Raw genomic sequence first — 27,268 nt, 5'->3', positions numbered from 1 at the left:
CCGCGGAAGTTTTTGGATCCTGCGCTTGCAGAGGGGGCTTCATAGGGGCTTACAAACAGGCGGTTCTTTTCTGGCGGAAAGGCTGGGTAGATATCCGGCACTTCTTGGTGCTCATCATCGTAAGATTCTACCAAAAGCACGAAAGGGGGGATTTCCGGGACACGCTTTACAGTTTTCATCTCCATGTATGCGCCTTGACTTTTGACTTCAGTGGCACTTGTGCTGCTTTCGCCATCTTTATAGATGTAGTTGAAAGTTGAAAAGGACGCCTCTTCTTGCATTGTACTTAAATAGCCGCAGGCAGAGCCGTATTTATATACGTGTATTATCAGCTATTGTGTATTTATTTGTTTGTGCAGACATTTGACGCCTGCTTGTTTTTTCTTTTGATTTGCTTTGCAGGGCTGTGCAGCCATGAAAAGGCCCGTGCACTTCCTGCCAAGAAAACCAAAAACAAAAAGCACAAAATACAAATGAGCTGGCAAACTCCAAAAAAGTTTAGAACATGCAGATGCTCTAAGCAGGCGTAGCCTGTGCTTTTAGAGTTTGAAATGCGCTTTCTATGTACACTTTGTTTTGGCGCAGCATTGCTTTATCTGCCATGAAGTTTCTCAGCCAGATTGTGCATGTGTGCTTGAAGCTGCGTACGATAGAAGAAGACTTTTGGGGTTGGCGCTAAATATGAATAAATGAAACTTGCTATTTAGCAGGCGCAGGAGCCTTTTGGCAGGAAAGGAAGTGGATCCTATGTGTTGAAAGATGCAGAAGGTTTCTGTTTAATAGCAGCGCTTATCAAACTAGCAATGTTTTTTTCCAGTTTAGCTAGTGATGGGGGCGCTGGCAAAACAGAGTTGGCTGGTGCTGCATCCTTCGGGATGGGTGAGATTATTTCTTCGGCTCAGCCAGCATTGGGTCGACGAGTGTTGGCTAAATCGATATTTCCTTATTCGGTGTTGACTCAACTGGGCTTGGACCCGTCTGTTCAGAAGGTACTGCAGGTCTTAGATTCATTGGATCAGCAGGTTTTGGCTTAGCCGATGCTGGATTAACCATTGGCTTAGGCGGTACAGCAGGTCTTAGATTCTTTGGATCGGCCGGTGTTGGATCGACCGCTGGCTTAGCTGGCACTGCAGGCTCTACATTCTTTGGGTCATGTACTACAGGCGGCAGATCATCTGAATTCGAGAACAAGCCCACATCCTTTTTTGCCATATCTAAGTCTTTTGGATCTGTCTTATCTGATGAACCATCATCCGACACAAATGGAACCACGTACACTGGCTTAGGGGGTGCTACTTCCTTTGTTTCAGTTATCGCTGGATTGGTTGGTTCAGAAGGGGTTGATATAGCTGGGGTTGGACTAATTTCTTTAGCAGGAGCTGGGGCACTCGGTGCTGCATTCTTTGGCTCTGCTGGAACTACATCATTTGGCCCAACTACTGCGGGAACTTCCAAGCTCGTAGCTTCATTTGCTGGTTTTGGATCCTTTTTCTCACCCGATGCTGGCTCTTTCTGTGTGCTAGATATTGCATGGCTGGAATCAGATGGCTCTGGGATTTTCGGATCCTCAAGCTGTTTAACTTCAGGCTTAGCAGGGGCTGGCTCTTTCTGTTTGGTGGGCACAGGATCATTTGCACCTGATATTTCTAGTGTTTCTGATTTTCTGGGCGCCACAATTTCAGGATTTGCAGGAGCTGGCTCTTCCGTGTTGGCAGGGTCCGAGTCTTTTGAGGGGGTAGAAGTCTTTTCCAAGCCCTGCGACTCGTTTGAGCCAGAAGGACTAGGCGTACCGGCCGTGCTTTCCTCGGCAGGCCGCATTTTATGTTTCTCATCTGGGACCTGTACGTTTAAACTCTTGCTTTGGCCACCCAAAAATGAAGTGCTTGCCGCCTCCCCTTCAGTAGAGGCATTCGGCAGAGCTTCATGGGTTGGGTGCTGCACAGTCGGGGATGAGTTCGCCTGCGGTATAATAGGAGCAATTCTGTTGCTGAGATGCGCCCATAAATCACTGGGGGCTTCAACCGAGCTAGAATCGGCACTTGGCAATGAAGGCTCTGGATCCTGCAAAGGCATGGGCACGGGCAGAGGGGTGCCTTCTTCGTCTATTGAAAAAGGTTTTTTATCCTCTTCAGACTCTTTGCTTTTCTCTACAGCGGGATTTTCATTCAAACTTTGAATATTTTCATTTTGAGCAGACACGGCTTTTTCTGGCTCCATTGCCCCAGATAAATCGGATGTGCCGCTGCTCTCTTTTAAATCACTTTGTTTTGGTTCGGGTTTCTGCTCGCTGTTTTCTGGTTGGAGCACGGATAAGTGGTTGGGAAGAAGCACATCATCGCTTTTTCCGATTTTCTCCTTCTCATCCGGTATAGTAGGGTTCTTTGCGCCGACAGCATTGTTATATTCTCCCTTTCCCTCTCCCTCTATGACAGTATTAGAGCTTGGGCCTGGGGAGGAGCCTTTCTCTGGCACAGGATCGTTCTTCGTTTTCTCATCTATCGGCGCACTATACTCTACGTCGGCAGCCTTATTTGAATTAGCCTCTTTTTCTGTGTCGGCAGCACCACTATGTGACGACTCTTCTTCTATGGTTTCATGATCCAATAAGTTGGGCTGCATGTGCCTAGGATTCCGCACAACGCCAAAACTTCCATTGTCCGGGCCATGCATAAGTTTTGAAGGCTTGCCCATATTTCCTAGGTTCTCTCTGTGGTACTTCCATTCAACATTTCCAGTGCTGAATTCTGATTCTCCGTCCTTGTCGAAGTTACACGGTATGAGTATGCAGCTTTTTCTGGGGGACGTTTCTTCAAAAAATTCCGCCGCCGACTTCTCTGAGGGCTCGGCCTCGCTGGACTCTTCAGCACTAGAGGACCCGTCCTTCGACTCAAGAAGCTCTGGCGAAGCACCGGAGAGCACCAAAACAGTGGCAGAGCAGTCCTCAGCAGTGCATACGCATTTTTCTTCAGCCTCTGCTTCCTCGATTAATGTCGGCATAGAAGGGGCATTCTTGTGGGAAAGTGCCTTTCTCAGAGGTTTCACGGGCTTATTCGCGTGCGGCTTTGGGCTTTCAGCGCTCTTCCGGGCTTCTTTCTTCGCAGATTTTCCTCCTTCATAGGATATGTATGAATATGCGCCTATCCCTAAAACAATCGACACTGACATAATGGCCAGCACCGTCTTCTTCCAAATCTCCATTTCTGCTTTTTTTCCTGCTTCTTTTATCCTATATTTTTGATTTTAATCTATATGATTACTGCCTTCAATCGAAAAAGAGCGACCGAATAGTTCTTATAAAGTGGAAAGTGCTGTGCCTTTTTCTTGAAAATGCGTCAAAATCTCTGTTTTTAATTTGGCGCATGCAGGCGCTAGGCAAGGTTATTAGTGCATCTTGCGCACGTCAAAAAAACAAAAACAACATGCACACAAACACGAATTTGTGCAGCTCTGCCTTTCTGGGCAGCCTGCTGCGTGTGTGCATTTCAGCGAACTGGGTGCATTTTCACGGCTTATAATTTGCAGCCCGGACACTCGCATGGGCTCTGAAAAAGGCTGAAAGCGCATTCGCATTCTTTCTTTGCGCGCCTGCAACTTTGCACTCAAAAAGGCTTTCTGCATAGAAAAGTGGCTCTGGCTCCTAAATCCTACATAGCAGCGTTTATTTGTGGTGTTGCACTCAGCAGTGCGCTTATTCTGTGCTATGCTCGGAGGCGTTTTTCTGGCGCTGCGCGTCTAGTACTCTCTTTCGTTTGCAATTGCTCCTATTTCTGTTCGGTTGCCGAGATACTCTGAAAACGTGCGCTCCTCCTTTTCCAGCAGGAAAGACCCAAAGCATAGTAGATAGAAGTATCTTGCAAGGTACCCTGCGCTGTCCTTTTGCTTGGCAATAGCCTCATAAACATTTTGGATGTGGTCGCACTCCTGGATCATTTCGTCAACCAAGTTCTTCCCCTCTCTTCCCATGGGAAGCACCTGCACCAGCCTGGAAATTATTTCGTGCTCGTCCGGGTAGACTATGCCCATGCGCTTTTTCAGCAGGATTTCTGCCTTCTCCTGCGGGCTCACGCTGTCGAGGTGCTCTGTGAAGGTAATCAGCCGAGATATGATCATTCCCGTGGTGGTGCGGCCCCTTCCCATCTGGCATGAAAAAACAAGTATCCTGGGCTTGGGCATGGAGGAAATGACGCGGTACATTTCGTCAAATATTTCTGGGAGAGGCGTCTGCTCGTCTGAAATGGGCATTCTAAAGTACTTCATGCCGTCTCGGACAAAGACCTCCTTGGGCGTAAGAACATTCCCTGTGCGAATCACCTCAGACACGAGCTTGCTCTTTCCCTCCTGGACCTCTTCACTGTGCACAATTAGCCCGCTCTGCGCTGACTCCTCAAGGCAGTCTTTCTTCATCCGCTCTTCAATGTCTTCAACCCACTTTCTGTTTATCCCTTCTGTGATCACGTTCTCGTACACGGCGTCTGTGTTTCTTAGCACAAACGGAAACCCGTTTATGTACACGACAGGCTCCTGCCGCAGGCAGAACCAGTTCACAGACGCAGGGCTTTTTTGCTGGAAATACGCCACGAGGGAGTGCACGCCCCAGGCCGTTGGCTGGGCCAGCCCAGCTATTGTGTCTCCGGCGCTTTCTATTGCGCGGAAGTTGCAGCACCCCTTCATGTCCGTGGCGTCAGCTCGGAGTATCCTCAGAGCAGGGAAAAAGTCGTTCTTAAGAATTGTGTGCGGCGTGATTACACGCCCCCAGGGGCGAGGGATAAAAACGGGATCTTCCTCGCTGTTTTCGTTCTGGCTTGGCACCTCTCTGTCCGCGCCCTTCGCTTTCTCTGGAAGCACGCTGTTTTCTCCGCCTGCCTGTTTAGCAGAGTCTACGGGGATTTCCTTCGCCTCGGCGCTGATGCTTTCGTACACGTGCTGCGCGTCTTTTCTTCCGCTCAGCCACTCCCGGAACGTGGCTTTTGTGCCTTCCAGAATGTACGAGGCAACCATCACCATCAAAGAATAGTTCACCAAGCTGTTCGGGTTCTTGTGGAACTCGCTCTCTGGGTCGTATATTTCCTCCCCGGTTGCCTCTTTCCAGGCATTCCGCACGATTCCCTCGGCCACAATTCCCTGGCGCAGGATCCGGATTAGCGTTTCAATGGGCCGTATCATAATAGGCCGGCTTTCTTGGGGGTGCGGGCTTCCTTCTGCAAGCATTCCGCCGGCGCGCTCAACCACCCGAGCAAGAACGTACACTGTGCGGTTTCGGCCCAGGTATCCGCTCGCCTGCAGCACAATCGGCATGTTTCTGTGGGCGAAGAGCGTGCCGTGCAGGGTGTCCACTATGTTTGGGGTCAGCGCTGCGCGCGACACCATTGGAATCCGCACATACTTTATCCTGGGGATGCTTTCAGTGATAAACTCTCGGCAGGTCTGCACCTTCTTCAGCTGTATGTTTGTCATTCTGGTTTTTATTGTGCTCTGCTCTGGGGCGAACAGCACAATTTCGCCCATTGACTGGCTCCCGTCGGTTTGGATTCTTCGTATAAGTATTTCCTCCTGGTTGTTCACCAGCTCGTCCGTTATTCCGGGAAGCGTCTTTATGTTTCTGCCTGGCCGGGCTCTGTCTCGCTCAGAGTGCGGAGTTCCTTCAATGTACACCACAGGCTCGGCGCGTAAGTTTATCCACAAAAGAGGCCTTTCGGCGATGGGAATCCGCGTGTGGGTGTTTGGCTGGTGAATTTGCAAGATACTCCATGGGAAGGAGCCTGCAAGGCCCTGCAGCAGCACACTCTGCTCGCTTTTGGGGGCAGGGCATTTTTCTGTTTTTGCCTTCTCTTCGCCTTTTCCAGCATGCTCATTCTCTATGCACAGCTTCTCGAGTACGCTGTTCATATTTCTGTCTGCCTGCAGAACAGTCCCTGCCCCAATCACGGCGCTCCACTCCTCCTCTGGAATGCCCTTTTGCTGCACCACAGCGGGCATGAACAGCTTTTTGCTGGGGCGCTTGCATATTTCGTGGATTATGCCTTGCGCAATAGACGACTCTGCAATCCACTCGGAAAACGTGCCTTTTCTGGGGCCTGTGCAGTACAGCGCATACAGAACCAGCGAGACATATCTCTCCAGGGCGTTCGCAGACTTTTTCAGATAGCATACAGACTCTGTGCACTGGAATGCGATCACGTTTTCCAGCAGGGACGGCAAAAGCCTGTACTTTAGCGCAGACACGGCCGTGTTTACATTGTGCTTTATGTCCGGCATATTCATGGCGTGTATCATTCTGTCGACAACATCGTAGTTTCCCAGCAGAGCCTTCTCTAGCGCAGGGAATATGTTCCCTGTCTTCACAAGAAAGTCTGCCAAGCTTTGCCCGCTCTTCTCCAGGGCCTTCTCCAGGACCCGAATGACGTGTGCAAACCCAGAGATCTTGGCGCCTTCTTGGATGGGCACTTTGTTCACAAGGGCGCTTCGCAGAAGGCATGCGCTCATTCCATGCAGCACGTCGTCCTGGCAGTACCCCGAGCCAAAGCCTATCGCGCACTCGGGCACGCCCTGGCCTGGCGCCTGGTGCTTGCAGAGAATCCTGTCCAGCTCCGACACAAAAAACTCCCGGCTGCTTATCCTCCCCATTGGAATCCGGTAGTACCACACGCCCTCTATCCGCGTGAACAGGTCGCGTGCTGTCTCAACCTTGCGCACCGACATGCTGTTGGCCAGAAGAGACTTTGGGCTCTTCTCTGCATACACTTTTATCATTCCGTTTGACGCCTTGGCCATCCCTATGATGTCCTTCTTAAGCCGGTTTTCAACCTCTTCCATCCGCTTGTATGTGCATCCTGTGAACGACTTGATGCTGGAAAAAGGGTCCTTCATGTCCCGCAAAATAAATGCGCGGTCATTTATAAAAACAACAGGCTCTTCCCGGAGGTTTATCCAAATGAGCCGGTTCTTATGGTGGCTCACTATGTTGTGGATCCCCTCCGCGGTAGGGTTTGATAGCCCAAATATGCCTCCAATGCTCCTAAAATTGCTGGCGCCTATAAATCCAGGACTATCCGCTGCCTCCGCCTCCTGGCCTGCTGTGTATGTATCCTCCTTCAGCATGGACAGGTTGGTCAGAACAAGCGGCACGTATTTCTCTTCAACGCTCTTCATAAGAAATAAAATTATACTTTGCTTAAAAGCCAGTGCAGAGAAATGCTTTGCCATGTGCAGAGCAGGCTTTACCCTTGGCTGCGTTTTCAGGTTGGGCCGATGCCCGAACAGATTCCTCTGCGCGTGCATTTTTCTCTTTGCTGCAGAGAAAATACCCTGCAGCCAAGCAAATCCCTCCAGCGCAGAAATTGCAGATACGCCTTTGGAAATTTTCAATTTCCGGGCTCCAAGAGGCATGGCACAGCCAACCCATAAAGTGCAAGAAAATGCCCCAGATGCGCCCAGTGCGTTTATTTATGTGTGCGCCTGGGAGAGGGCCCGGCTGGAACGGGCTCCGCCTGCGCATTCTTCTCTCTATGCAAGCTCCCAATTTTTCTGGTAGTCCTCCTTCAGCGAGTACACCATTCTTTCCAGAGTGTCCTGCACCTCGCTGGTGCTCTCTTCAGCGCACTCGCCTATTTCTAGCACTTTGCTGTACACGTTGTTTGAGTGGGCATACCCTGCGGTTGCTCCGCTTTTGCTTTCGTACGCAGCCACAAGCACCCCCTTCATCTGTATGCCCGCGTTCAGCAGAAGCACGGATATTGTGTTTATTATGCTAGAGATGATGCTCTCCCGGGATGTCACCACGTATAATTTTATGTCCAGGATGCACCTTGGATAGTCTCGTATGTGGATTATGCTGGACAGCGTCTTCTCAAGGACCTCCTGCACTGAGGCATACTCTATCCTGTTCTCGCTGCACCCAGTTATAGAAACCCGGACGCTCCCTGCATACATGTTTGCTGTGCCCGTTGAAGGCTCAAAAGGTCCTCCCAATGTGCCAAAAACCCTGCATCCGTCACTCACCACCATCACCCCCGCTCGGTCTTTCCCTATGGTGTCATATTCGCAGTCAAAGTATACCATGCGAAAATATTTACAAAGAAAGTGTCCGGCATAAGAAGGAGCGAGCAGCCCAAAAAGCAAAAATCTGCGAGAGAATGCGCAGGCTGCCACAGCGCCAGGCCGTGTGCAGAGAGGTGGATATCCCTTTTCGTGCTTTATTTTACTCAGGGACTTTTCCTGCTTTCTGGCAAAACCCGCACCCTGCATAGTATCTTTCTATAAACGCGTGCATTTTCTCGTATGCCCTGTGCACCCGCCCTGCAGCGTGCACTTTTCTTCTCTCTGCTTCGCTGGAAACGTAGTGCGGGCACTCTTTGCATTTTTGCTTTTTTGGGCGCACGGCGTCAGCAAGCGGGCTTCCACAGAGCTCGAAAATTGTGAGCGCCCTCAGAAAATGCACGCTTTCTCTTTCAGGGCGGGCTGGCTTAGTCCGTGCAAAAACCTCTTTTATCTCGCTTTTCAGCCTGTCCATGTCGGAAAGAGTCCGCCTGCTCTGGAATGCGCACGCGCCGCTTCTGCAGAGGGCCTGGCTGAAGGCGTGTCCGGAGAGGTCGGCAGGGTGCTCTTTCCTGCACGTCCTGCCAAGGCCCATTTTCAGCTCGTGCCTGGGACAGACTCCCAGCATGTGGCTGGCACACACGTTTTTTTGCTGCCTGTCTTCTGTGTAGTGCAATCTGCAGGCTTCTTGAAAAGCGTGCGAGTTTTTTCCCATTGAAGTGGAGAAGGCAGAAAGAGAAAGACTGAAAAGCAGGCAAAAAGTGCAAGAAAAGGCTGCACGCAGCAGAGAAGGCGCAGGCAAGGCATATGGCGCGTGGGGGAGTGGCAAAAACAAAGTTCCCCTGCGGGGAATTGAACCCCGGCCGTCGCGGTGAAAACGCGAAATCCTAGCCACTAGACCACAGGGGATCCACAAACAGACGGCGTTTTTCTGTCCTCCGGCCACGCCCCAGCTCTTTTCCGGGCATGAGAAGAAAAGAAGAAAAAGAGCGCAAAGATTTTTTACGATGTTGGACGACCAGAGCATATGGGACACGATAGGAAAGGCAAGTTCTTTCTGCTCTTTCAAAATGAAGACACAGACGGACGTTTTGTGCAGGAATGCAAATAACGTCTCCGGAATGTGCAGCAGAGCAACATGTCCTTTGGCAAACTCCAAGTATGCAACGATCCGGGAAATAAAAGGGAAGCTGTATCTTTTAATGAAAGAGCCTGAAAGGCGGCACAGGCCGCGCTCTCTGTACGAGAAAGTGGAGCTGCCCGAGGACTACGACAAGGCCTTGGAAATGGTGTCGCAGGAGCTGGAGAGCTGGGACCGGATGCTGGTGCACAAGTGCAAGCAGCGGCTGACAAAGCTCTCAGACTATTTGGAGAGAAAAGCCCTGCTGGACAAAATGGGCCGGCCAGAGTATCTGTACAGGAGGAGAAAGGCGGAGAAGCAGGACCGAGCCCGCGAGGCCAAGGCCGCCAAGCTGGCGAAGGTTGAAAGCAGCATCGAGAAGGAGGTCCTGGAGAGGTACAAGCTGGGGGTGTACGGAAACAAGGGAATGCTTGAGCAGGAGAAAGCGACCGTGCAGGAGGAGCGGCGGAAGAAGCTGGGCCTGGTGCAGACCCGAGGAATCAAGTATGTTGTCGAGTTTGAGGACGAGGCCGAAGAGGCCCCGGAGGAGGAGAAGGCGAAGAAGAAAATGAAGATGGAGTGGTAGGCGCGCAGGAAGAAGGCGTGCAAGAACAGAGAAGTGTGTTTTCTTTGAGAGATGCAGAATCAAAGGCAATGCAGCCAGGAAGAAGATATATAAATCAAACAACAGATAGATTGCAGTGGCTCTGGCAGAGACGAAAAGGCGCAGGGCGTGGGCCTTCCAGGGCCAGGCGCGCCAAAACAGAGGGCCAGAGCGACTAATAAAAATATGGCAAATGTCACGTCTGTCTTTGCAGGCTCCCATGCGGGCCTCCGCGTTTTTCTATTTTAGAAATATTTCTGCTGCTAAAATATTTTATGGCAGTAGGAAGAAAAGACAAAAGACCGTTCAGCTCGAACCAGAGAGGTCCGCAGAAGAAGTTCCAGAGAAAACCGCAAAACAACAAGACAAAGGAAGTTGTGCTGCAGCCGCACCCCAGATTCAAGGGCGTGTTTTTGGCCAGAGGAAAAGAAGAAACGCTTGCCACGTGCAACTTAACCCCGGGAATAACTGTGTACGGCGAAAAAAGAATACTTGCGGGTCCCGAAGACAGCAAGGTGGAGTACAGGGCGTGGAACCCGTTTAGAAGCAAGCTGGCTGCAGGAATACTTGGCGGGCTGGAGTCGATACACATCCAGCCGGGATCAAAGGTGCTGTACTTGGGTGCAGCCTCTGGAACGAGCGTGTCGCACGTGTCTGACCTTGTCGGGCCAAACGGCATGGTCTATGCGGTGGAGTTCAGCCACAGGTCGGGAAGAGACCTGCTGAACATGGCCAAAAAGAGAATGAACGTTGTTCCAATTATTGAGGACGCCAGGCTCCCGCAGAAGTACAGAATGATCGTGCCAATTGTAGATGTTATATTTGCGGATGTGGCACAGCCAGATCAGGCACGAATTGTTGGGCTGAACGCAAAGTACTTCCTGAAGGAGGGGGGCGGTGTAGTCATCTCAATCAAGGCCAACTGCATAGACTCTGTGAAGGCGCCGGCGGAGGTTTTTGCAAACGAAGTAAACATTCTTAGGAAGCTGGAAATCAAGCCAAAGGAGCAGACCACGCTTGAGCCATACGAAAGAGACCACGCGATAGTCGTTGGAATCTACAGGGAGTCCCCCGGAGGCTCGCGAGACGGAAAAAAGAAGAAGTAAGCCATTCAGCCAGTGGGTAGAGCCTGGAGGGCAGGCGCGGAGACGCGAGCAGCCGGGCCAGGAAATAAATAAAGGAAGTCATAATAACCCAAATCAGTGCTGGAATAACCCGAAAAGAAAAAGAGCGTAGCGCAGAGGGCAGGGCGTGGATGGGTTGTAAACTGCATGGGAAAACGGACTGAAGCGGGGCATGCCTGGACACAGCAGGGAATGGGCACCATCTGCCAATTTTTATTTCCTTTTAATTTTATGTCTCTGAACCCTGGACTGCCCTGCTTTCTTCCTTCCGTTATCTTCTGCGCTGTGCTTGCTGTTCTTGCGCCGAGGCATTTTCGTATTTTAGTTTCTATCTTTTGTTTTTTATGCATGGCAAGCATGAGGGCCACTCTACTGTAAAGACGAACCCAAACACAAAAACTGTAAAGGCGCCGCAGAGCACAAAGCCCATGGAAGGCTTTACGCTGACCAACTCTGCGCTGAACACCTACGTGTACGAGTATATCAAGCCCCCAAGCGAGGGAATGTACAGCCTGCTGTCAGAGGGCTGCAAAAAGCCAGAACAGAAAAAAGCGAGCAAAAAGCAGGAGATCAAGCCGTCCAACATACTCAGCAGCCTGCTGGCATCGCTGGTGGACACTGTGAGCATAGAGAGCATGGAGGCGCCGGAGGAAGAGCGAAGGGCGCGCCGGGTAACGAATAGGCTGGAGCCTGTGGATATAAGCGGGGCGCTGGAGGAAATGCTGAAGGGTGTCTTGGAGGAAACAGAGAAGGAAGGCCAAAAAGAAAGCACCGACTACACGGACATTCTGGAAAAAGTTGAAAAAATGAACCGACAAAATAGAGAGCTGCTGATGCGAAGCAGACGTGTGCATCTTGCGCACGACTTTTATCGCGGGCTAATGGAGAAAATAGATGGCAGCATAGAAAACACATTTAAGAAGCTAAAGAAGAAAAAGAAGAAAGAGGAGGAGACAAACTACTACCAGGAGCTGGAGGATTTGATAGAAAAGAGAAAGCGGATAAAAGACCTTTGCAAGAGCCTTCCCAGAGAGATGGATGCAGGCGGAGAGGAGGCGCCGGTCTGCTTCCTGCGGGTGTCCGACATTTTGAGCGAGAAGGAGCTGGAAACTGTCCAGGACGTCTTGCCAAGAGACTACATGGAGGCATGGGAGAGCTGAAGCTTGGCCGCGCAGTGGCGTGGCTTTGGCCCTGTCTCTGGCGCAAACTAAGCTTGGAGCTAAGGAGGCGCAAACTGTTGTAATTAGTGCTCTGTGGGCACATAAACATCATAGAAATAAATACGTGTTAATATTCCAGCATTGCATAAGAGAGGCGCACGCGCGGTTTGGGGCGCTGGGAAAAGTCTCTGCTGGCACCCGCGCTGCTTTTTGTGCTCGCAGCCGGAGTGAACTGCAGTGCTCCACGCGACTTTCTTGGCCGCAAGCACAGTTTTCAAGCAGAGAAAGCGCTGTTTGGCTCCTTGTTTTTTTGCTTTTGGATAGCCCGAGGATATTTTGACAGAATTCTTTTTGTGTGTGTGAAATTATGCGAAAACTATGTTGTGTTGTGTCATTTTTGACTGCGCTGGGAATTATTAAACTGATCAGTATCTCTAATAAGTATAAGTATGAAAGATTCTCTTTTAAGAAAAATGGAAGACTTAATTAAGTGCACAATTGATATAGATTCTTACAACGCTGCGCTGTCTCAAAACCCGCTCGACACATCGTATGTATATGCGCCCCTCGAGGTCACTATCATGCTGTTCCATATGCTTTCCAAATGCCTCAGAGTGCAAGTTTCCAAAAGCATTCCAGACTTTGCCAAGGAAAAGATTGAAAAAATAGCGAGCTGCCTCACGTATTTCAGCCTGCGCAGGGAAAACTTCGAAAAGAGCGAGTGCATGTGGCCAATACTGTTCGATGGCTCGGACGTTCAGTCCAGCAAAAAGCTCATAGAGGAATTCTTGCAGGACGAGGAGGCCTGCATAATTGACATGGATAATTATGCGCAGATCGAGTCCAACCAACTCCAGCGCGAAAAAATCACAAATCTGCTAGAGCTGCAGCATTTCTGCCTGATTATGAATGAATTTATAGAGGCAATAGAAAAAAACGACGAATGCGACCCTAAAGAGAGTGTGTTCATGCCTATTGTGCGAGCATTCGTTAGAGGGAATAGCATGGCTTCATACGAAACACTCAACGACCAGAAAACGCAAGAGTTCCGAAACCGCATCATTTCCAGAGAGAGGAGGTACATGCTGGGATATTTAAAAGAATCCACAAGCAAAAAGGAAAAGTCAACCCCGGAGCAAGCCCAAAAGGAGAAGTTTTCAATTTCAGTGGATGTGCTGCTCGAAAGCGTGAACAGGCTGCTGGACATCGCTGCCAAAGACATGCTAGAAATGCCCAAAGAAAAGTGCGAGGCATTTTTAGAAAGCATGCTGCGCGTGCTAGAGTGTAGGATGCATGCTGACGCTGCTCATTTCATAGTGCCTGTGCCAGGCACCAAAATTTTCCCATCGCAGCTGAGCCTATACTTCATGTACATTCGCTTTTTCAGACACAAACCCATTGACATAGCTATACAGAATAATTATCTTAGCAATCCGGAAAGCTATCAGAATATCGAATGCATGGCAAAGGCCCTTTTCGAGCACCTGCCTGAAATAAGCATGAATCTTAGAGTTGCGTTGAAAAGCCAAGCCGACGCGCCATATATCGCATACTACCTGGTAAATGTAGCGGGCTTGGCCTATATGGCCTCCAGTCTCGACATACATGAGTCGATGGAACTTCTGCAAGTCGCCAGCCATTACTGGACAAACGGAGAGATTCGCGCGTATTCAAAAGTGCCGTTTTTTATGGAGGTGGTCACCCTATTAAAAAACTGCTGCTTTGCAAACACCCTGCAGAAAAAGCTGAAGGTCCACAAAAAGCTCAAGAAACACTTCACCGTGGGAAAAAACCCTGCTCCGGCTCGAAAGACGCCCAAAACCGCCTGCTCTGTTCAAGAAAAACGCCTGAATCAAAGAGCAAATATTAAAAAAGACATAGAACGCATCAAAGCTAAAAACATGGAGGCTGAAGAAATACACACTCTTCAAAAGAATGTCCAAAGTATTGTAGATATCTGTGTGTATATGTTCCAGGTCTTTCCAGGGCTCAAGCAGCCAGGAAAAAGCTCTCTAGACATCCCAAGCATGAAGGGCACTGATGCCTACTGCATGCACATGAGCGTTGCACAAAAGCTTACAGAGCTGCACGAATTGGGAGTTATTTTTGTAGAGAACCCAAGTTTTGACGCAAGAAAGTGCATGGAAATCGGGGAGGGCCTTTCTTTTGCGACGAATATGCCCTTTGGGTTTCAGATGCGCATCTCCGTGAAGGACCAGAATGTGCAGCTGATTAGAGGCGGGGAGGTTCTTTGCTCGATTGTTATGCGCATAGACACGCCGCATTTTTTGCTGCAAAACCCCGCGCCATGCACTTAGAGACCCTGCGCTCTTTGCAGGCACTGTTTGCACGAGGCATTTCTGTGCACCTAGCACACATATGTCCCTGCCGGTTATACTGAAGGCCCTTGGCGGCTTAAGATTCCCAGCTTGTGTGCTTGGCCAGCGTGCACTCCTTTCGATCTAACTGGTTTTCCCTGGAGAAGGACAGCGGTGAAGGGCTCACCGAAAATGCTCTGGGCTGGCTGGCCCGCTCCAAGGGCATAGTCTGCACCTGCTTTTTCTAGTACTAATGCACTTTTGCTTGCCGCACTATTTTAATTATTGTTCAGCTGTAGTCTCTGCGCCGCCGTACTTGAAATAAATCGAAACACGTTACATAGCGATTTCAAGCTGCGATATAGTCGCCGCTTTAACAGACGCCAGGGCTTTCCCCTGCACCCACACTTCAAGTTTTCGGATCGTCCAGGCCTGAGGTTTCCCACATATCCTGCACCTCCGCAGCACATGGCCAGCACAGTGCATAAAGCATAAGCTGTGCGAGCAGCAAACACGCCCAGAACATCCAGGGGCAGGCCCGCTTTCTTAAGGGAAGCCAAACAGCAGAAGGCGCGCGAAAATGTTCCCGAGTAGAAGCACGCCCTTTGGAGAGAGCAAGAGGGCGCGCATAGAATCTGTCTGGCCGCCCGCTCAAGATGCAGGCTTCTGCGTAAGCACAAAGGCCAGGAATGCAAGCACGCCAGCGCGCAATTAAGAGCTCTCAAAAACGCCCAGCCGGCTTGCATCACAGCATAGCGGATGTGTGAAGGAAAATGTGTGCGAATTGTTTTCTTTTATTTTTACAATTATCATTTTGATTGTGCGGTGGCTCCCTCTAAACCTCGAATGTGCTGCGATTTTTACTTTTATGTACATGCTCGAAGTTCGTAAATTGCGCATTTCGCGAATATTCTTAAGTTATTTATGGTTCAATTTGCAGAATTTTTATTTATGCCAGACCAATGCGAAGAAATACAGAAGGTAAACCACTCGCAGGAAACTCTTGCAAAGATCCAAAAGCACAGAATGGCAGACGACCTTTCTCAGCTGGAAGGCATGAACGTCCCTGCCGAGATAGAATCCATTCGAAAAGGCCTAATAAATGGTTCTATTGACTCATTTCTGGAAATGGCTGAGTACATGTGGGTGGAGCTGCCTCGGAGTGACTCCGTTCTTCTGCCCGCCCTTCGGGAGTTTATTCCCAAGAATAGGTCCATTCGGCTGGTTCCTCCAACACCGCTTATTCCTGTTATATTTCTGTTTCCAGGCGAGAGCGTGCTTAAAGAGTGGGCAATTGTGAACATATGCGAGCTATACAGCAGCCCCCGGTACTTGGCAGGGATGGTGACAGGGGGAAGATTTTTCTACAAAATGCACACGGAGATTCTTGAAAAAAAGTGTGCGTACAGCGAGAAAGACTTCCTCAAGGGGCTTTTTATATTTTCGGTGCTGGGCGGGTCTCTGGTGAACAGCCACTACGCGCTTCTGCGGTCTCTGATCCAAGACCCTCTGCGCAGCGACATGCTCATAGAATTTAATATATACAAGATTCTCCTGGCCGAGGAGGTGGACATCCATGGAAACGTGAAAATCCCGCTGAGAAACACGCGGGGCATGCTTGAGGAGGTTTTGGAGAAAATGCTTAGAATGCAGCTGGAGCAGTTCCTTGGGAGGAGCAAGCAGGTTTCGTCAAATGTGGGCATGCTTCTGCTCTTCACAACGTGGGAGGCGCTTGAAGTTTCAATCCGCCTAAACATATCGAAGGCCCTAAAGCTGCAGGTTATGCAGGCCGGACTGGCTGCTTCCAACAAGTACATTGTGAGAAGGCTGTACCAAAGCATCATGCAGGTGTACAGAGCCGAGGGGCTCAGCATGATTGAGTTGTTTAGGAGCGGGCTGCTGGAGTATCTGATTGCGCAGACGGGGTACATCCCCACAGAGGCTGCGCACTCGGACTACACTTTGCTCATTCAGGACGTTCTATACGAGACGTGCATCCATACGTTTTTGTACATGCTAAAGGTGTTTGGGCTTGACGTGCCGCCCTTGTGCAGCGTGAAGATGGTCCAGGCCCACAAAAGCACAGATATCCAGGAGATGGAGAGGGCGCTTGCGCGCGCATGCGAGGTGTGGATAAGCCGAATGCACATATATCCGGACTCGATTCTGGGGAAGTCTGCGGAGTGCATGTTTTTCGGGTTCAGAAACACCCTGAGCCTGCCCATAGTCGGCGCCACCAACGCGACCGACTTTCTCATGCCGCGAGTGCGCACCTTCTACACGGTTTTGGAGGAGCGGCTGAGCAAGATGGACAGGTCTGGGCTGACAGCGCGGGAGCGGGTGATCATAGCGTCTCTGTATGGGAAGAAGCACGCGGAGCGGAGAGAGTCTGTAGACCCTCGGATTCTGTTCCAAATAATTGAGGAGTGTGTGCAGTTTTACAAGTATGCGAAAGTTGTCCCGTACGGGCTGAACGAGTTCTGCGGAGTTGTGGAAAAGTACATCAACGGATACGTGCTGAAGCAAGACACGGCGATGAAGAATGCCACGCGGGAGGCGGGGGAGGACGCGTGCCTCGACAGCTCGGAGTACATGGGAGAAGACTGGGACATCATACAGCTGCTGTACAAGCTTGTGGGGCTGCCAATCACGGACGCAGTTCTCTCGCAAGTCAACCACATTATTGTGCACTTGGACAAAATGTCCGAGGACGCGCAGAAGGCTGTGGACTTCTCATGGGCTCGGAAGATCTGCCTAAAATTGGCGCAAAGAAAGAACCTGAAAATGACTTTTCTTAAAAACCTGTTTGACAAATATCTTTCAATCTCCATGGGAAGCAAGACAGAGGTGTCCTCTATGATGAATGTGATCCATCATTTGCATGCAGAAAATAACTTGCGAGAAGACGAGGCCATGAACAGGCTGTTCAAGCGAGCAGAAAAAATAACACAAAAGAAGGAGCCTTCTCTCGAGGCCAGCACTGTCAAGGAAATTCTGGCGCCCATGACACAGGACATCATTGCCTGGGCAGCCCCCAAGACCACGTGCAAGGAAACCCGGATAGGGGAATCTGACTTTGTGCAGTCTATCCTCATCAACGAAGCATACGAGAATGCATCGGGCATTTGCTTCAAGTACAAAACGCCGCAGGACTACTTCAACGCATACTACCCGCTGCTAGTCAAAGAAACCTACGCATCAATAATTGCAGCCAGCGAGAATATGGAGGGAAGTGAGACAGACTCTGTGCCGGTTGGGTTTGCGGGCCCTAAAATGAAGTTCAAAGTGGTGAGAATCCTGGAAAAGTCGCACACCATGTGCATGGAAATGAAGTCCCTGGGCAAAATTTCGAGTGGCATCTATGTCAATAGCGTGGTGAAAATTTATAGAGAAGAAAACACCTTGCAGCCGCCTCTTCTGGGGATAGTGGTTTCCCACAGCTTCTTGTCATTGAACATAACAGACGCTGTCAGCGTGTGCATTGGCGCAACCGAAGCCCAGAATAAGTACCACACGGTTTTCCTCCAGCCCTTCACAAACATAACAACTGGGATGCGGGAGTTTAATGCTCTTTCGGCAATGTGTTTGCAATTCTGCGAAATGCAGAATATAGTGGCTGTGCAATGCCAAAAAGCAGATGAGAATGTGCACCCCCCAGAAGTAGCCAGCGCCTCTGCGCAGGGCAGCGAATGGATGGAAAACGACCTAAACAGCAGCCAAAGGGAGGCAATTAATGCAGCGCTGACCAGAAGAATAACCCTTATTCAAGGCCCGCCGGGGACCGGAAAAACCAAAACCATTTCCCACCTTATTGTACGGCTTCTGAATAAAGGGCAAAGGATCTTGGTGTGCGCCCCCAGCAATGCGGCTATAGGCATGCTTGAATCCAGCATGAACTGGAATGAGTTTACGCTCAGCTGGCTTAAGGTTAACGGGCGAACCAAAAGGGCTGAAGCCCCGTGCCAAGACCCCGCCGGAGCCGACAAACTCGAAAGCTTTTCGGCACTGGGCAAAGATGCCTACGAAATTGATGTTAAGCCCGATGAGGGGATCAATGGCCTGGACAGCCGCGAAAAGGCCAGCATACGGGCAGCAAGGCTGGTTTTTTGCACGCTTTCTATGGCAGGGTCGTCGACCATGAAAGGCAACACCTTTGACACTGTGATCATTGACGAGGCATGCCAAAGCACCGAGCTCAGCACGATTATACCGCTATCAACACGGCCGCAAAGCCTGGTGCTGGTGGGAGACCCCATGCAGCTGCCTCCAACCGTGATATCGCGGTCCAAGCCGCTGGCCGTCTCTCTTTTTGAAAGAATGGCGCACAGCGTAAAGCCATTCCTGCTGAACACCCAGTACAGAATGCACTCGGACATATCTAGGTTTGTAAGCGAAACATTCTACGAGGGAAGGCTGCTCGATGGCGTGACAAGAAGCTCGCATCTTCCCCTGGCGTTTGTAAATATCCCTGGTATAGAAAAAGTGGTGAATAAGAGCATAACAAACCGAATGGAGTGCGATGCAGTGGTGAGAATATCAGAAGCCGCGATGGATGTGTACAAAAACGTCGGCATCATCAGCCCGTACAAGGGGCAGGTGGAGCTCCTTGAAAAAAGGCTGTACTTTGGCCATGTGTCGACCGTGGATGGATTCCAAGGGCAGGAGAAGGAGTGCATTATAATATCCACTGTGCGCACAGCAAAGATCGGGTTCCTGAACGACTACAGAAGGCTGAATGTGGCGCTGAGCAGAGCGAAGCTTTCAGTTATTGTTGTAGGGTGTGCAGAGCTCTTGAGGAAAGACCCCATGTGGAGAAGCTTCATTGAGTATGCAGAGAGGAACAACTGCGTCTATAAACAAAAGGCTGTGTGCAGCATATTATTAAAGGCATCAACAAGTAAATAAACTGTGGAAGACTGCCACAAAAAGCCCGAGTCGAGGAAAGAGAAAGCGCCCTCCAGAATTTTATTTTTGGATCTGCTGGCTCTCCGCGGATGGAGGCCTGGAAAGGCGCGGCGTGCTTCAACGCGGTGCATGCAGCAAATCGGCAGCGCACCCCACATAAGAAATAAATTGGCGTCAGCCTATATAAGCTACAGTGCCGAGAAAAGCAGCCCGCATTTGCAGCCGGCGCGCGCTTACTCAGAGTTTTTTAATGAAGAGATAATAGACAGCTCGAGTGCGTATATTTCCCCGGTGATGTCTATAGACGGGTCTTTTATCTTGTCCTCTATTGCCGACATAAGAGCATCAAGCTTCTTCCTCATAATAAAAATATTTACAGCACGCGCCCATATACAGGATCTGCGCACAAATTGCGCCGCTCTTTCCAGGCCTCCATCCGCGGAGAGCCAGAGTTTGTGCTGAAAAGTGTTCAGGCGCGCAGAAATCACGCCTAAGAAGTACCATGCTCTCCCAGCAGCCTCTGGCCTTCCTGGGAACATCCTGGCAGAAATCTGGCCTTGCACAGCCCAAGGCCCGGCGCATACAAGAAAAGAGGGGAACTACTTGGCCGGGCCTTTCTTGTGTGCCTTGCTTCTGGCGAAGGCTTTTTCTTTTCTTTGTGTATTACTCCTTTGTGTTTCCACGGATTATTACTATAAAGTGGAGCAAATATTTTTATAAATGCAAGACCATGAAGTATTCTCTGAGCATGTGCGGGCACTAAAAGACTCTTTTTTGCCGCCCACAACCACATACAGAACAGTGTCCAGTGTAAACGGGCCGCTGGTGATTCTGGACAATGTGAAGGGCCCGAAGTACTCGGAAATTGTTCATTTGACACTCCCCGACGGAACAAAGAGAACTGGGCAGGTTCTGGAAGTGTGCGGAAAGAAGGCCGTGGTGCAAGTGTTTGAGGGCACCTCGGGAATAGACACCAAGCATACCTGCGCAGAATTCACGGGGGAGACTATGAAAATGGCTGTGTCCGAGGACATGCTGGGCCGCACGTTCAACAGCACGGGAGACCCGATAGACGGAGGGCCCCGGATAATAGCAGAAGAGTATCTGGACATACAGGGGCAGCCCATCAACCCGTATGCCCGAATATACCCTGAGGAGATGGTGCAGACCGGAATCTCTGCGATTGATGTGATGAACTCGGTGGCCCGAGGGCAGAAAATACCGATATTCAGCGGGGCCGGTCTCCCACACAACGAAGTGGCTGCGCAGATTTGCAGGCAGGCCGGGCTGGTGGACAACAAAAGCACGGTGGACAAAAGCAAAGAAAACTTCTCCATTGTGTTTGCTGCCATGGGGGTTAACGCAGAGACAGCGCAGTTTTTCAGAAACGAGTTTGAGCAGAGCGGTGTGCTCGACAGGACTGTGCTGTACCTGAACTTGGCAAACGACCCAACGATTGAGAGAATAATCACTCCACGGTTTGCCCTTACAGCAGCCGAGTACTTGGCGTACACAACGGGAAAGCACGTTCTCATGATCATGACGGACATGAGCTCGTACGCAGACGCCCTCAGAGAGGTGAGCGCGGCAAGAGAAGAGGTGCCTGGAAGACGAGGATACCCGGGATACATGTACACGGATCTCTCCACAATCTACGAAAGAGCCGGGCGAATTGCAGGAGTGGACGGGTCAATTACGCAGATTCCCATTCTGACAATGCCAAACGACGACATCACACACCCGATTCCGGACCTTACGGGGTACATCACCGAGGGCCAGATATACATCGACAGGCAGCTGCACAACAGACAAGTGTATCCGCCCATCAACGTGCTCCCGTCCCTGTCCAGGCTGATGAAGTCCGCTATAGGCGAGAACATGACCAGAGGCGACCACTCGGACGTGTCCAGCCAGCTGTACTCGAAGTATGCAGTCGGAAAGGAGGCGCTCGCCATGAAGTCTGTCGTGGGGGAAGACTCTCTGTCGGCCGAGGACAAGCTTGTAATTGAGTTTGTGGACAACTTCGAGAAGCACTTTATTAGCCAGCGAAAGGACGAGTGCAGAACCATCCAGGAGTCGCTTGACCTCGCCTGGGACCTTTTGCGGATATTCCCTAAGGAGATGCTGAACCGAATACCAGATGACGTTCTGAACAAGTACTACACAATACAGGGCACTGAAGAAGGCGCCAGCCAGAAAAGCCTGGCCTCGGAAGAGTCCGCTAGCAGCGGCTCGCAGGAGAAACAGGCCTAAGCATGTGGCGGCCTAACCAGTTATTCCAATAAATGCAGTAGAGGCAACATGTTTGCGTGTGTACATTTATGAAGGCAGCGTGGACTTTGAAAAAAGACGCGGCACCAGACTCTTGAGTCGGCACACAAATCCCTGCGAAAAAGCAGCCTGCTGCGCCATGCAAAGGCGACAAGTCACGAATTGTATATTTATTACGCTATTTACTGATATAGTATTTTCTTATTAGTGTGCATTTTTCCTATGAAAGCGCATTAGTACTTATACTTGGGCTGTGCATTTATGTTTAGCTCTACAATTCCGCCCCCTCGTGGCATGAGGTACACCAAGAAGTCGAATATGTCAGAAGACTTTGCAGCCGAGCAAATGTCCCCTCTTTGCAGAATCCTTCTTTTGCCCTTCTCCGTGTACTGCCACGCCCGCAGAGTCAGCTCCTCTATGAATATCTCCGACAGACGAGAAAACAAGAGCGGGACTTCGCTCGCCACCTTGCTCACCTCCTGCTCCACCTTCATCAGCCGCTTTATCCTGGCCAAAGGGAGCGCGTTGTCTTTGTATACTGATGCTGATGTTACATAGTCTAAAATGCCCTTCCAATACTCTTCTACTGCTGGGTTCTTTCTTTGCATATTTGCCGAATGCGTTTCGGGCTTTATTATGTCTCTATTTATTTGTTGTTATTATGCATGAAACGTGCCTGGGATCTGAAACCCTAAAACATCCCGCCCAGCTGAAACGCATATCCCCGCACGCGCACTCTTTTTCCAGCGCCGAGCCCCCATCATTTTAGGGAAGTCCGAAAAAAGCCAAAATTCCGGCCTAGAGGCAGCGCGTGCATTTTTTATTTAAAAGTAAAAAATTTATCCCCCTGCCTTTAAAGCTCTTAGAAAAGTTAAACTGCTGAGGATGATAGAACAAAAAGATTTATGCGTATTGACAACATTATTATTGACCTCTGTAGGAGCACCTGTAACAGAGGAAAGCATCAAAAAAATCGGAGACCACCTGGGAGTTAAAGTAGACTCATACTTGGCTGAGATGTTCAGCAAGCTCACCAGCGAGCAGATCCAGAACATTATTGCAAACCCAACCGGAGGATCCATGCAGGCAGCTGCAGGCTCTTCTGCCCAGGCCGTTGCTGAGGAGAAGGAAGAGGAGAAGGAAGAGTCTGAGGAGGAAAGCTCTGGAGACATGGACCTGTTCGGCTAGTCTAATAAAGCGATTTACTATGCATTTCGGCGTGTGCGGCTTCTTCGCGCATTTATATTTTGCTAAATATTTTTACGAATGGATGCTGAAGTAAAAAGAATCCTGCAGAACAAGGAGGACCACTATAAAGTGCTGGGCGTGCCCAGGGGCAGCACTAAGGATCAGATACGGAGCAGCTACAGGAAAATAGCTGTTAAAATTCACCCGGACAGAAACTCCGATCCTAGAGCGACAGAAGCCTTCATTGTCCTCAAGCGAGCGTACGAGGAGCTGACAACGGACCAGCCAAAGTTCTCGCACACCGCACACCCCGGGGGCACCCACTACAGGCACGCAGGGGCCCACGCAAATACAGAGTTTGAGGAGCTCCTAAGGTGGTACATGTCGGCGTCCCAGGGAAACATATACACATTCACTGCCCACCACCCGTTTTCCAGCGGATTCTCCAGATTTGGATACAGGCATCCCCGAGAAAGGGCGGATTTAGAGCAGGCGGAAGTCTCAACCAGGGCCCTGGTGATGCTTGTGGTTTTTCTGATTCTGTTTGGGCTAATCCGGGGGTGAGGCGCCAGCACAGAGCTTTTGTGGGCCGTGTAAGCAGATTTGCTAGAGTAGAATAAATATTTGCATATAAATTGGGATTATTTTGAGAAAAACAAATTTTCCCGTGGCGAGCGTTTTCTGTTTGTGCAAGGGGGTGCAGGCCAGGCTTGCGTGTGTAATTATAAATTTGCAATTTTCTTTTTTACTAAAATGAATATTGAGGAGACGCAGAAAGAGAAAAAAGAAGGCCACATTGGGAGAAAAAACTCTATTTACGTGGGGGACATTCCCACGGCAACAAGCGAGTCGGATCTGTTCCAGATTTTCTCGGTGATAGGGCAAATATACACAATTGTGATTCCCAGAAAAGAGGCATCTATAGCAAAAAACAAGTGCTATGCGTATATCACATTTTTTGACGCCGCGTCGGTGCCTCTTGCCATAGAGGCGTTCAACTTCTACGATCTAAAGGGCTCTCAGATTCGGGTCATGCCTTTGGACAAGGAAAGCGTGGTCAGCAACAAGGAGGGAAACATTGTTATAAAGAACCTTCCAAAGGAGATGGACAACCAGACGCTGTACGACACGTTCATTATATTCGGGTCTATCGTGAGCTGCAAAGTGCACAAAAACAGCCTGGGCGAGTGCAGCGGGGTTGGGTACATACAGTACAAGAACCCAAAGGTTGCAGAGATGGCGATCGGCATGATCAACAAGATCGTTCTGCAGGGGAAGAAGCTGTCGGCAATACAGTGCATCCCAAGCCAGCAGCGCGAGAAGAAAAAGGAGGCTATCGAGAAGACCTTCACAAACGTGTACGTTAAGAACTTCCCAAAGAACGCCCAAGAGGGGGCTGTGCGGGGCGTTCTGGAGAAGTTTGGAGAACTGACGTCCTTCCTGGCGCCTCTTGCCGAGTCGGGGGAGCCCAAGGGATTCGCGTTTGCGAACTACAAGCGGCACGAGGACGCGCAGGCGGCCATTGACGCGCTGCACGACAAGGCGTTCCCCGGGCGCACCGAAGAGGAGGGAAAGCTGTACGTGCAGAGGGCAAAGCCGAAGACGGAGCGGGTGGAGGAGCTCGCCGAAATGTTCTCGAACGCGCCGCAGGACCAGGAGTACAGAAGAAACGTGTACATCACGAACCTTCCTGGGACAGTCGACGAGGAGGACCTGCTGGCCTACATGGGAGCTTTTGGAAAGATTATAAGCTACAAGGTGGGGACAGACACGAAAAACAACAGGTCGTACGGATATGTGTTCTACGAAACAAGGGAGGCAGCAGCAGCCGCGGTTGAAAAGGGAAACAAGAGCGAGTATTGCGGGCAGCCGCTGGAAATTACCTTTTTCAAGAGCAAGAAGGCGAGGGAGATGGAGAAAGCGTCAGCAAGCGTGTACAACAACGCGTATGGAGCGCCTGCGGCTAAGAGCAAGAGGAAGGAGCACATTTCGACACACAGTAACAGCTCTACAACTGGGTACCAACTGTACACGCTGATACTGTCTCTTGCACCAAACTACACGGCAAAGATAGAGCAGGCCGGATTCAAAAACGACGAGGAGTTTGCTAAAAAGATCACGGGAATTATTCTGGAGCTGGGCGCAGAAGAGGTGAAGAGGGCTGCCATTTTGGGAAACGTGCTTTCAAACTATGTTGAGGAGTCTTTGGAGGAGATAATCACGCGCAGGAGAAAAGACGAGGACAAAAAGGCTGTAGCCATAGAATAAATAAATACGGTTTACCGCAGATAAAAATGGAGAATCCAAGGATTGAACTCGGGACCTTGTACATGCGAAGCACACGCTCTACCACTGAGCTAATTCCCCAACACTAGCTGCAACCCATGTGCGACAAGTCTGCAGGCATCTGGCATCTGAAGCATATGCCTTGAGGGTGCACTGCCTCGAGAAGAAATCCTTGCAGAAATCGGCCAGAGGCTGCGTCCTGCTCCATTGCGTCTGAACGTGCGAAGACGTACACAGAGTTTTTATTTATTTTCAGAGACGGCTCTCTGCATAGTGAAAGTGAAAGCCAGCGCCCAGAAGTGCAGCACCGTGGACCCACTCGAGCTCGCCCAGTCTTTGCGTCTGCTCTACAAGTCGTATATGCCCGAGGGAGGGCTTTTTGGCGGAGTACTTGTGCAGCAATCTTTGCTGGGGGTTTTAGGAGGTGCCTGTGGCGCTGTCTCCTGCGGGGCTGCTTTCTGCGGCACAGGCTCTGCGGGCTGTGGAGGCGGAGTCTGTAGAGACGCGAATATCTCAGAAAACTTATAAAGCACAAGGCTGTGTAGTGGTGTGGGAACCCACAGTAGCTGCGTGAGGAGGTACACGGAATGCGGCAATACGTTGGGGCTTGTCACCTGCAAGAAGTAGCATCTGCTGCAGTTTCCCTCCTGGCAGACCGAGTTGTGCGCAGGGTGCTGCAGAGAGGTAAGAAACCGAAGGGCCATTGGAAGAATTGTCTCCTGGAAGTCTGCGAAGACAGACTCCACAAAAAAGGGTGTGTCTTTGCAGTGCATGTATCCCAGCAGCAGCCAGAACCCCACAAGCACGCGCAAGTCCATGGCGAGGGAGTCCTTCTGCAAAAGCTCTCGCAGAAAAAGAAGGATCTCCTGCGAAAACACCTGCTCGGACATCTCTCTAAGAGCAACTGCTATGGAGGTTTTGAGAAAGAGCAGCGCACTTGTCAGAGGCATTGCAGGAAGGCTGGAAAAGTCTGCTAGAAACTCAGCCACTTCCTGCGCAGACACGTCCTGTGCAAAGTTGGACACGAGCCCAAAGTATTCTGGAGAGCCTATTTTCTCTTTCTGGGCGCTGTGCACTTTTGCATGCAAGTTTGAGTGCATTCCCAGCACAAAGTTCATCCTGCACGGACACGCAGAAAGCGGCTGCTTCAAAACAGCTGCAAACTGCGGGTCTCGCACGGCGTCTGTGTAGGAGAGGAGAAAAAGCGCTGCTGCGTCTTTTATTCGGAACAGCGTGCTGGAAAAGCTTTCTAAAAGAGGCCGGTACTTTGGGTATGCTGCAAACGCGTACACCACCCGGAGAGCATGCTCTGTGTGGGTTTTGAGCGTGGACTCCAGCCAGCTTCTCCACCCCATCTCAAAAAAGTAGCTTACAATGGAAATGTCGCTGTTCATCAGCTCTGCCAGCGACTGTATGCTGCACCGAGCAAGGCCTCTGTCTTTGCTGCGGCCTGTCTCCATGATGCCCTCTACAAACCCATTGAATATTAAAAACTTCCTGAACGCATTTGAGTCTTTCCCCAGACGCACCAGCATGTCTATCACAAACTCGCTTCCGCTTAGGGCCTCTTCTATAAGCAGACTGTGCTTGCTGCTTCGGGTTATCTCCTCGGCCAGCGCAACCTTGTTGTGGTCCACCACGGTCAGAAGAGTGCTCTTTATGAGGTCGCTGGCGCTGTTTGCGCTGTTTGCAGCTGTGTCTATGATAAAGCCTGGCCCTATTTTTGTGACGAATATGTTTGAAAACTCTCTCCCGTTCTTGCCCGTGAACACTGCACTCAGTATTTTATATATTTCCTCCGTGCACTTCTCTGGGGTGCTTTGCAGCAGAAAAATAAGAGAATCCAGAAACTCTGTTCCTCCAATTATGCCGTCTTCTTTTGTTATTTTAAGCGCCTCGCCCAGGGCAGACAGCCGGTCCTTTGTGTATGTTGACGATTTTAACTGAACAGCCACTATTACAGCGCGTTCTTGCAGGTCCATTAAAAACACACAATATTTTTACAAAATAAATGTCACTCGCGCGCTGGTTCCCCACGCTGCCGCAGTGCACTTAGCCTCTGTGCATTTTCAGGGCAGCATTCTCCTGCCGCGATGGCCTTGCCTCCGCACTTGATCTCCTCCCAAGAGATCTTGTCTGCTTGATGATGGCCTGTTGTGTGCAGAATGGAAGCCCTACAGACGTGACAGACGCATGCTCGTTTGTTTTTTGCTTTGCCAGGCCTCTTTGCAGCCTTCTTAATTGCCTGCACTGTTTCT

At 50.3% G+C, this 27,268-nt stretch overlaps 15 protein-coding genes across 15 annotated transcripts; 9 read left to right on the top strand and 6 right to left on the bottom strand.

Moving 5' to 3' along the window:
- Window positions 1-927: 927 nt before the first annotated feature.
- NEMAJ01_1533 (uncharacterized protein) lies at window positions 928-3,198 on the bottom strand (the record flags this gene model as incomplete). Its single annotated transcript, XM_047915371.1, has 1 exon — window positions 928-3,198. One exon carries the CDS (start codon window positions 3,196-3,198, stop codon window positions 928-930), a length of 2,271 nt encoding a protein of 756 aa, XP_047771328.1.
- Window positions 3,199-3,732: 534 nt separating this feature from the next.
- NEMAJ01_1532 (uncharacterized protein) lies at window positions 3,733-7,149 on the bottom strand (the record flags this gene model as incomplete). Its single annotated transcript, XM_047915370.1, has 1 exon — window positions 3,733-7,149. The coding sequence occupies one exon, from the start codon at window positions 7,147-7,149 to the stop codon at window positions 3,733-3,735; it is 3,417 nt and encodes a 1,138-aa protein (XP_047771327.1).
- Window positions 7,150-7,503: 354 nt separating this feature from the next.
- Window positions 7,504-8,058, bottom strand: NEMAJ01_1531 (uncharacterized protein; the record flags this gene model as incomplete). Its single annotated transcript, XM_047915369.1, has 1 exon — window positions 7,504-8,058. One exon carries the CDS (start codon window positions 8,056-8,058, stop codon window positions 7,504-7,506), a length of 555 nt encoding a protein of 184 aa, XP_047771326.1.
- A 139-nt stretch (window positions 8,059-8,197) lies between these two features.
- On the bottom strand, window positions 8,198-8,749 carry NEMAJ01_1530 (uncharacterized protein; the record flags this gene model as incomplete). The annotated part of the gene is made up of 1 exon (XM_047915368.1): window positions 8,198-8,749. The coding sequence occupies one exon, from the start codon at window positions 8,747-8,749 to the stop codon at window positions 8,198-8,200; it is 552 nt and encodes a 183-aa protein (XP_047771325.1).
- A 292-nt stretch (window positions 8,750-9,041) lies between these two features.
- Window positions 9,042-9,740, top strand: NEMAJ01_1529 (protein MAK16; the record flags this gene model as incomplete). Its single annotated transcript, XM_047915367.1, has 1 exon — window positions 9,042-9,740. The coding sequence occupies one exon, from the start codon at window positions 9,042-9,044 to the stop codon at window positions 9,738-9,740; it is 699 nt and encodes a 232-aa protein (XP_047771324.1).
- Window positions 9,741-10,033: 293 nt separating this feature from the next.
- Window positions 10,034-10,864, top strand: NEMAJ01_1528 (rRNA 2'-O-methyltransferase fibrillarin; the record flags this gene model as incomplete). Its single annotated transcript, XM_047915366.1, has 1 exon — window positions 10,034-10,864. One exon carries the CDS (start codon window positions 10,034-10,036, stop codon window positions 10,862-10,864), a length of 831 nt encoding a protein of 276 aa, XP_047771323.1.
- A 362-nt stretch (window positions 10,865-11,226) lies between these two features.
- NEMAJ01_1527 (uncharacterized protein) lies at window positions 11,227-12,042 on the top strand (the record flags this gene model as incomplete). The annotated part of the gene is made up of 1 exon (XM_047915365.1): window positions 11,227-12,042. The coding sequence occupies one exon, from the start codon at window positions 11,227-11,229 to the stop codon at window positions 12,040-12,042; it is 816 nt and encodes a 271-aa protein (XP_047771322.1).
- Window positions 12,043-12,515: 473 nt separating this feature from the next.
- On the top strand, window positions 12,516-14,360 carry NEMAJ01_1526 (uncharacterized protein; the record flags this gene model as incomplete). The annotated part of the gene is made up of 1 exon (XM_047915364.1): window positions 12,516-14,360. The coding sequence occupies one exon, from the start codon at window positions 12,516-12,518 to the stop codon at window positions 14,358-14,360; it is 1,845 nt and encodes a 614-aa protein (XP_047771321.1).
- Window positions 14,361-15,311: 951 nt separating this feature from the next.
- On the top strand, window positions 15,312-19,265 carry NEMAJ01_1525 (regulator of nonsense transcripts 1; the record flags this gene model as incomplete). The annotated part of the gene is made up of 1 exon (XM_047915363.1): window positions 15,312-19,265. The coding sequence occupies one exon, from the start codon at window positions 15,312-15,314 to the stop codon at window positions 19,263-19,265; it is 3,954 nt and encodes a 1,317-aa protein (XP_047771320.1).
- A 720-nt stretch (window positions 19,266-19,985) lies between these two features.
- NEMAJ01_1524 (V-type H+-transporting ATPase subunit B) lies at window positions 19,986-21,518 on the top strand (the record flags this gene model as incomplete). Its single annotated transcript, XM_047915362.1, has 1 exon — window positions 19,986-21,518. One exon carries the CDS (start codon window positions 19,986-19,988, stop codon window positions 21,516-21,518), a length of 1,533 nt encoding a protein of 510 aa, XP_047771319.1.
- A 251-nt stretch (window positions 21,519-21,769) lies between these two features.
- NEMAJ01_1523 (nuclear transcription factor Y, gamma) lies at window positions 21,770-22,144 on the bottom strand (the record flags this gene model as incomplete). Its single annotated transcript, XM_047915361.1, has 1 exon — window positions 21,770-22,144. One exon carries the CDS (start codon window positions 22,142-22,144, stop codon window positions 21,770-21,772), a length of 375 nt encoding a protein of 124 aa, XP_047771318.1.
- Window positions 22,145-22,421: 277 nt separating this feature from the next.
- NEMAJ01_1522 (uncharacterized protein) lies at window positions 22,422-22,724 on the top strand (the record flags this gene model as incomplete). The annotated part of the gene is made up of 1 exon (XM_047915360.1): window positions 22,422-22,724. One exon carries the CDS (start codon window positions 22,422-22,424, stop codon window positions 22,722-22,724), a length of 303 nt encoding a protein of 100 aa, XP_047771317.1.
- A 78-nt stretch (window positions 22,725-22,802) lies between these two features.
- NEMAJ01_1521 (DnaJ-like protein subfamily B member 12) lies at window positions 22,803-23,288 on the top strand (the record flags this gene model as incomplete). Its single annotated transcript, XM_047915359.1, has 1 exon — window positions 22,803-23,288. One exon carries the CDS (start codon window positions 22,803-22,805, stop codon window positions 23,286-23,288), a length of 486 nt encoding a protein of 161 aa, XP_047771316.1.
- Window positions 23,289-23,477: 189 nt separating this feature from the next.
- On the top strand, window positions 23,478-24,992 carry NEMAJ01_1520 (polyadenylate-binding protein; the record flags this gene model as incomplete). The annotated part of the gene is made up of 1 exon (XM_047915358.1): window positions 23,478-24,992. One exon carries the CDS (start codon window positions 23,478-23,480, stop codon window positions 24,990-24,992), a length of 1,515 nt encoding a protein of 504 aa, XP_047771315.1.
- A 365-nt stretch (window positions 24,993-25,357) lies between these two features.
- On the bottom strand, window positions 25,358-26,992 carry NEMAJ01_1519 (uncharacterized protein; the record flags this gene model as incomplete). Its single annotated transcript, XM_047915357.1, has 1 exon — window positions 25,358-26,992. One exon carries the CDS (start codon window positions 26,990-26,992, stop codon window positions 25,358-25,360), a length of 1,635 nt encoding a protein of 544 aa, XP_047771314.1.
- Between the last annotated feature and the right edge of the window lie 276 nt (window positions 26,993-27,268).

This window comes from Nematocida major (genome assembly GCF_021653875.1).
Source record: "Nematocida major strain JUm2507 chromosome Unknown 2406, whole genome shotgun sequence".
NCBI classification, from domain to species: Eukaryota; Fungi; Microsporidia; genus Nematocida; species Nematocida major.
The sequence above is the reverse complement of the archived record's forward strand: the minus strand, read 5'-3'. Positions and strand labels throughout refer to the sequence as shown.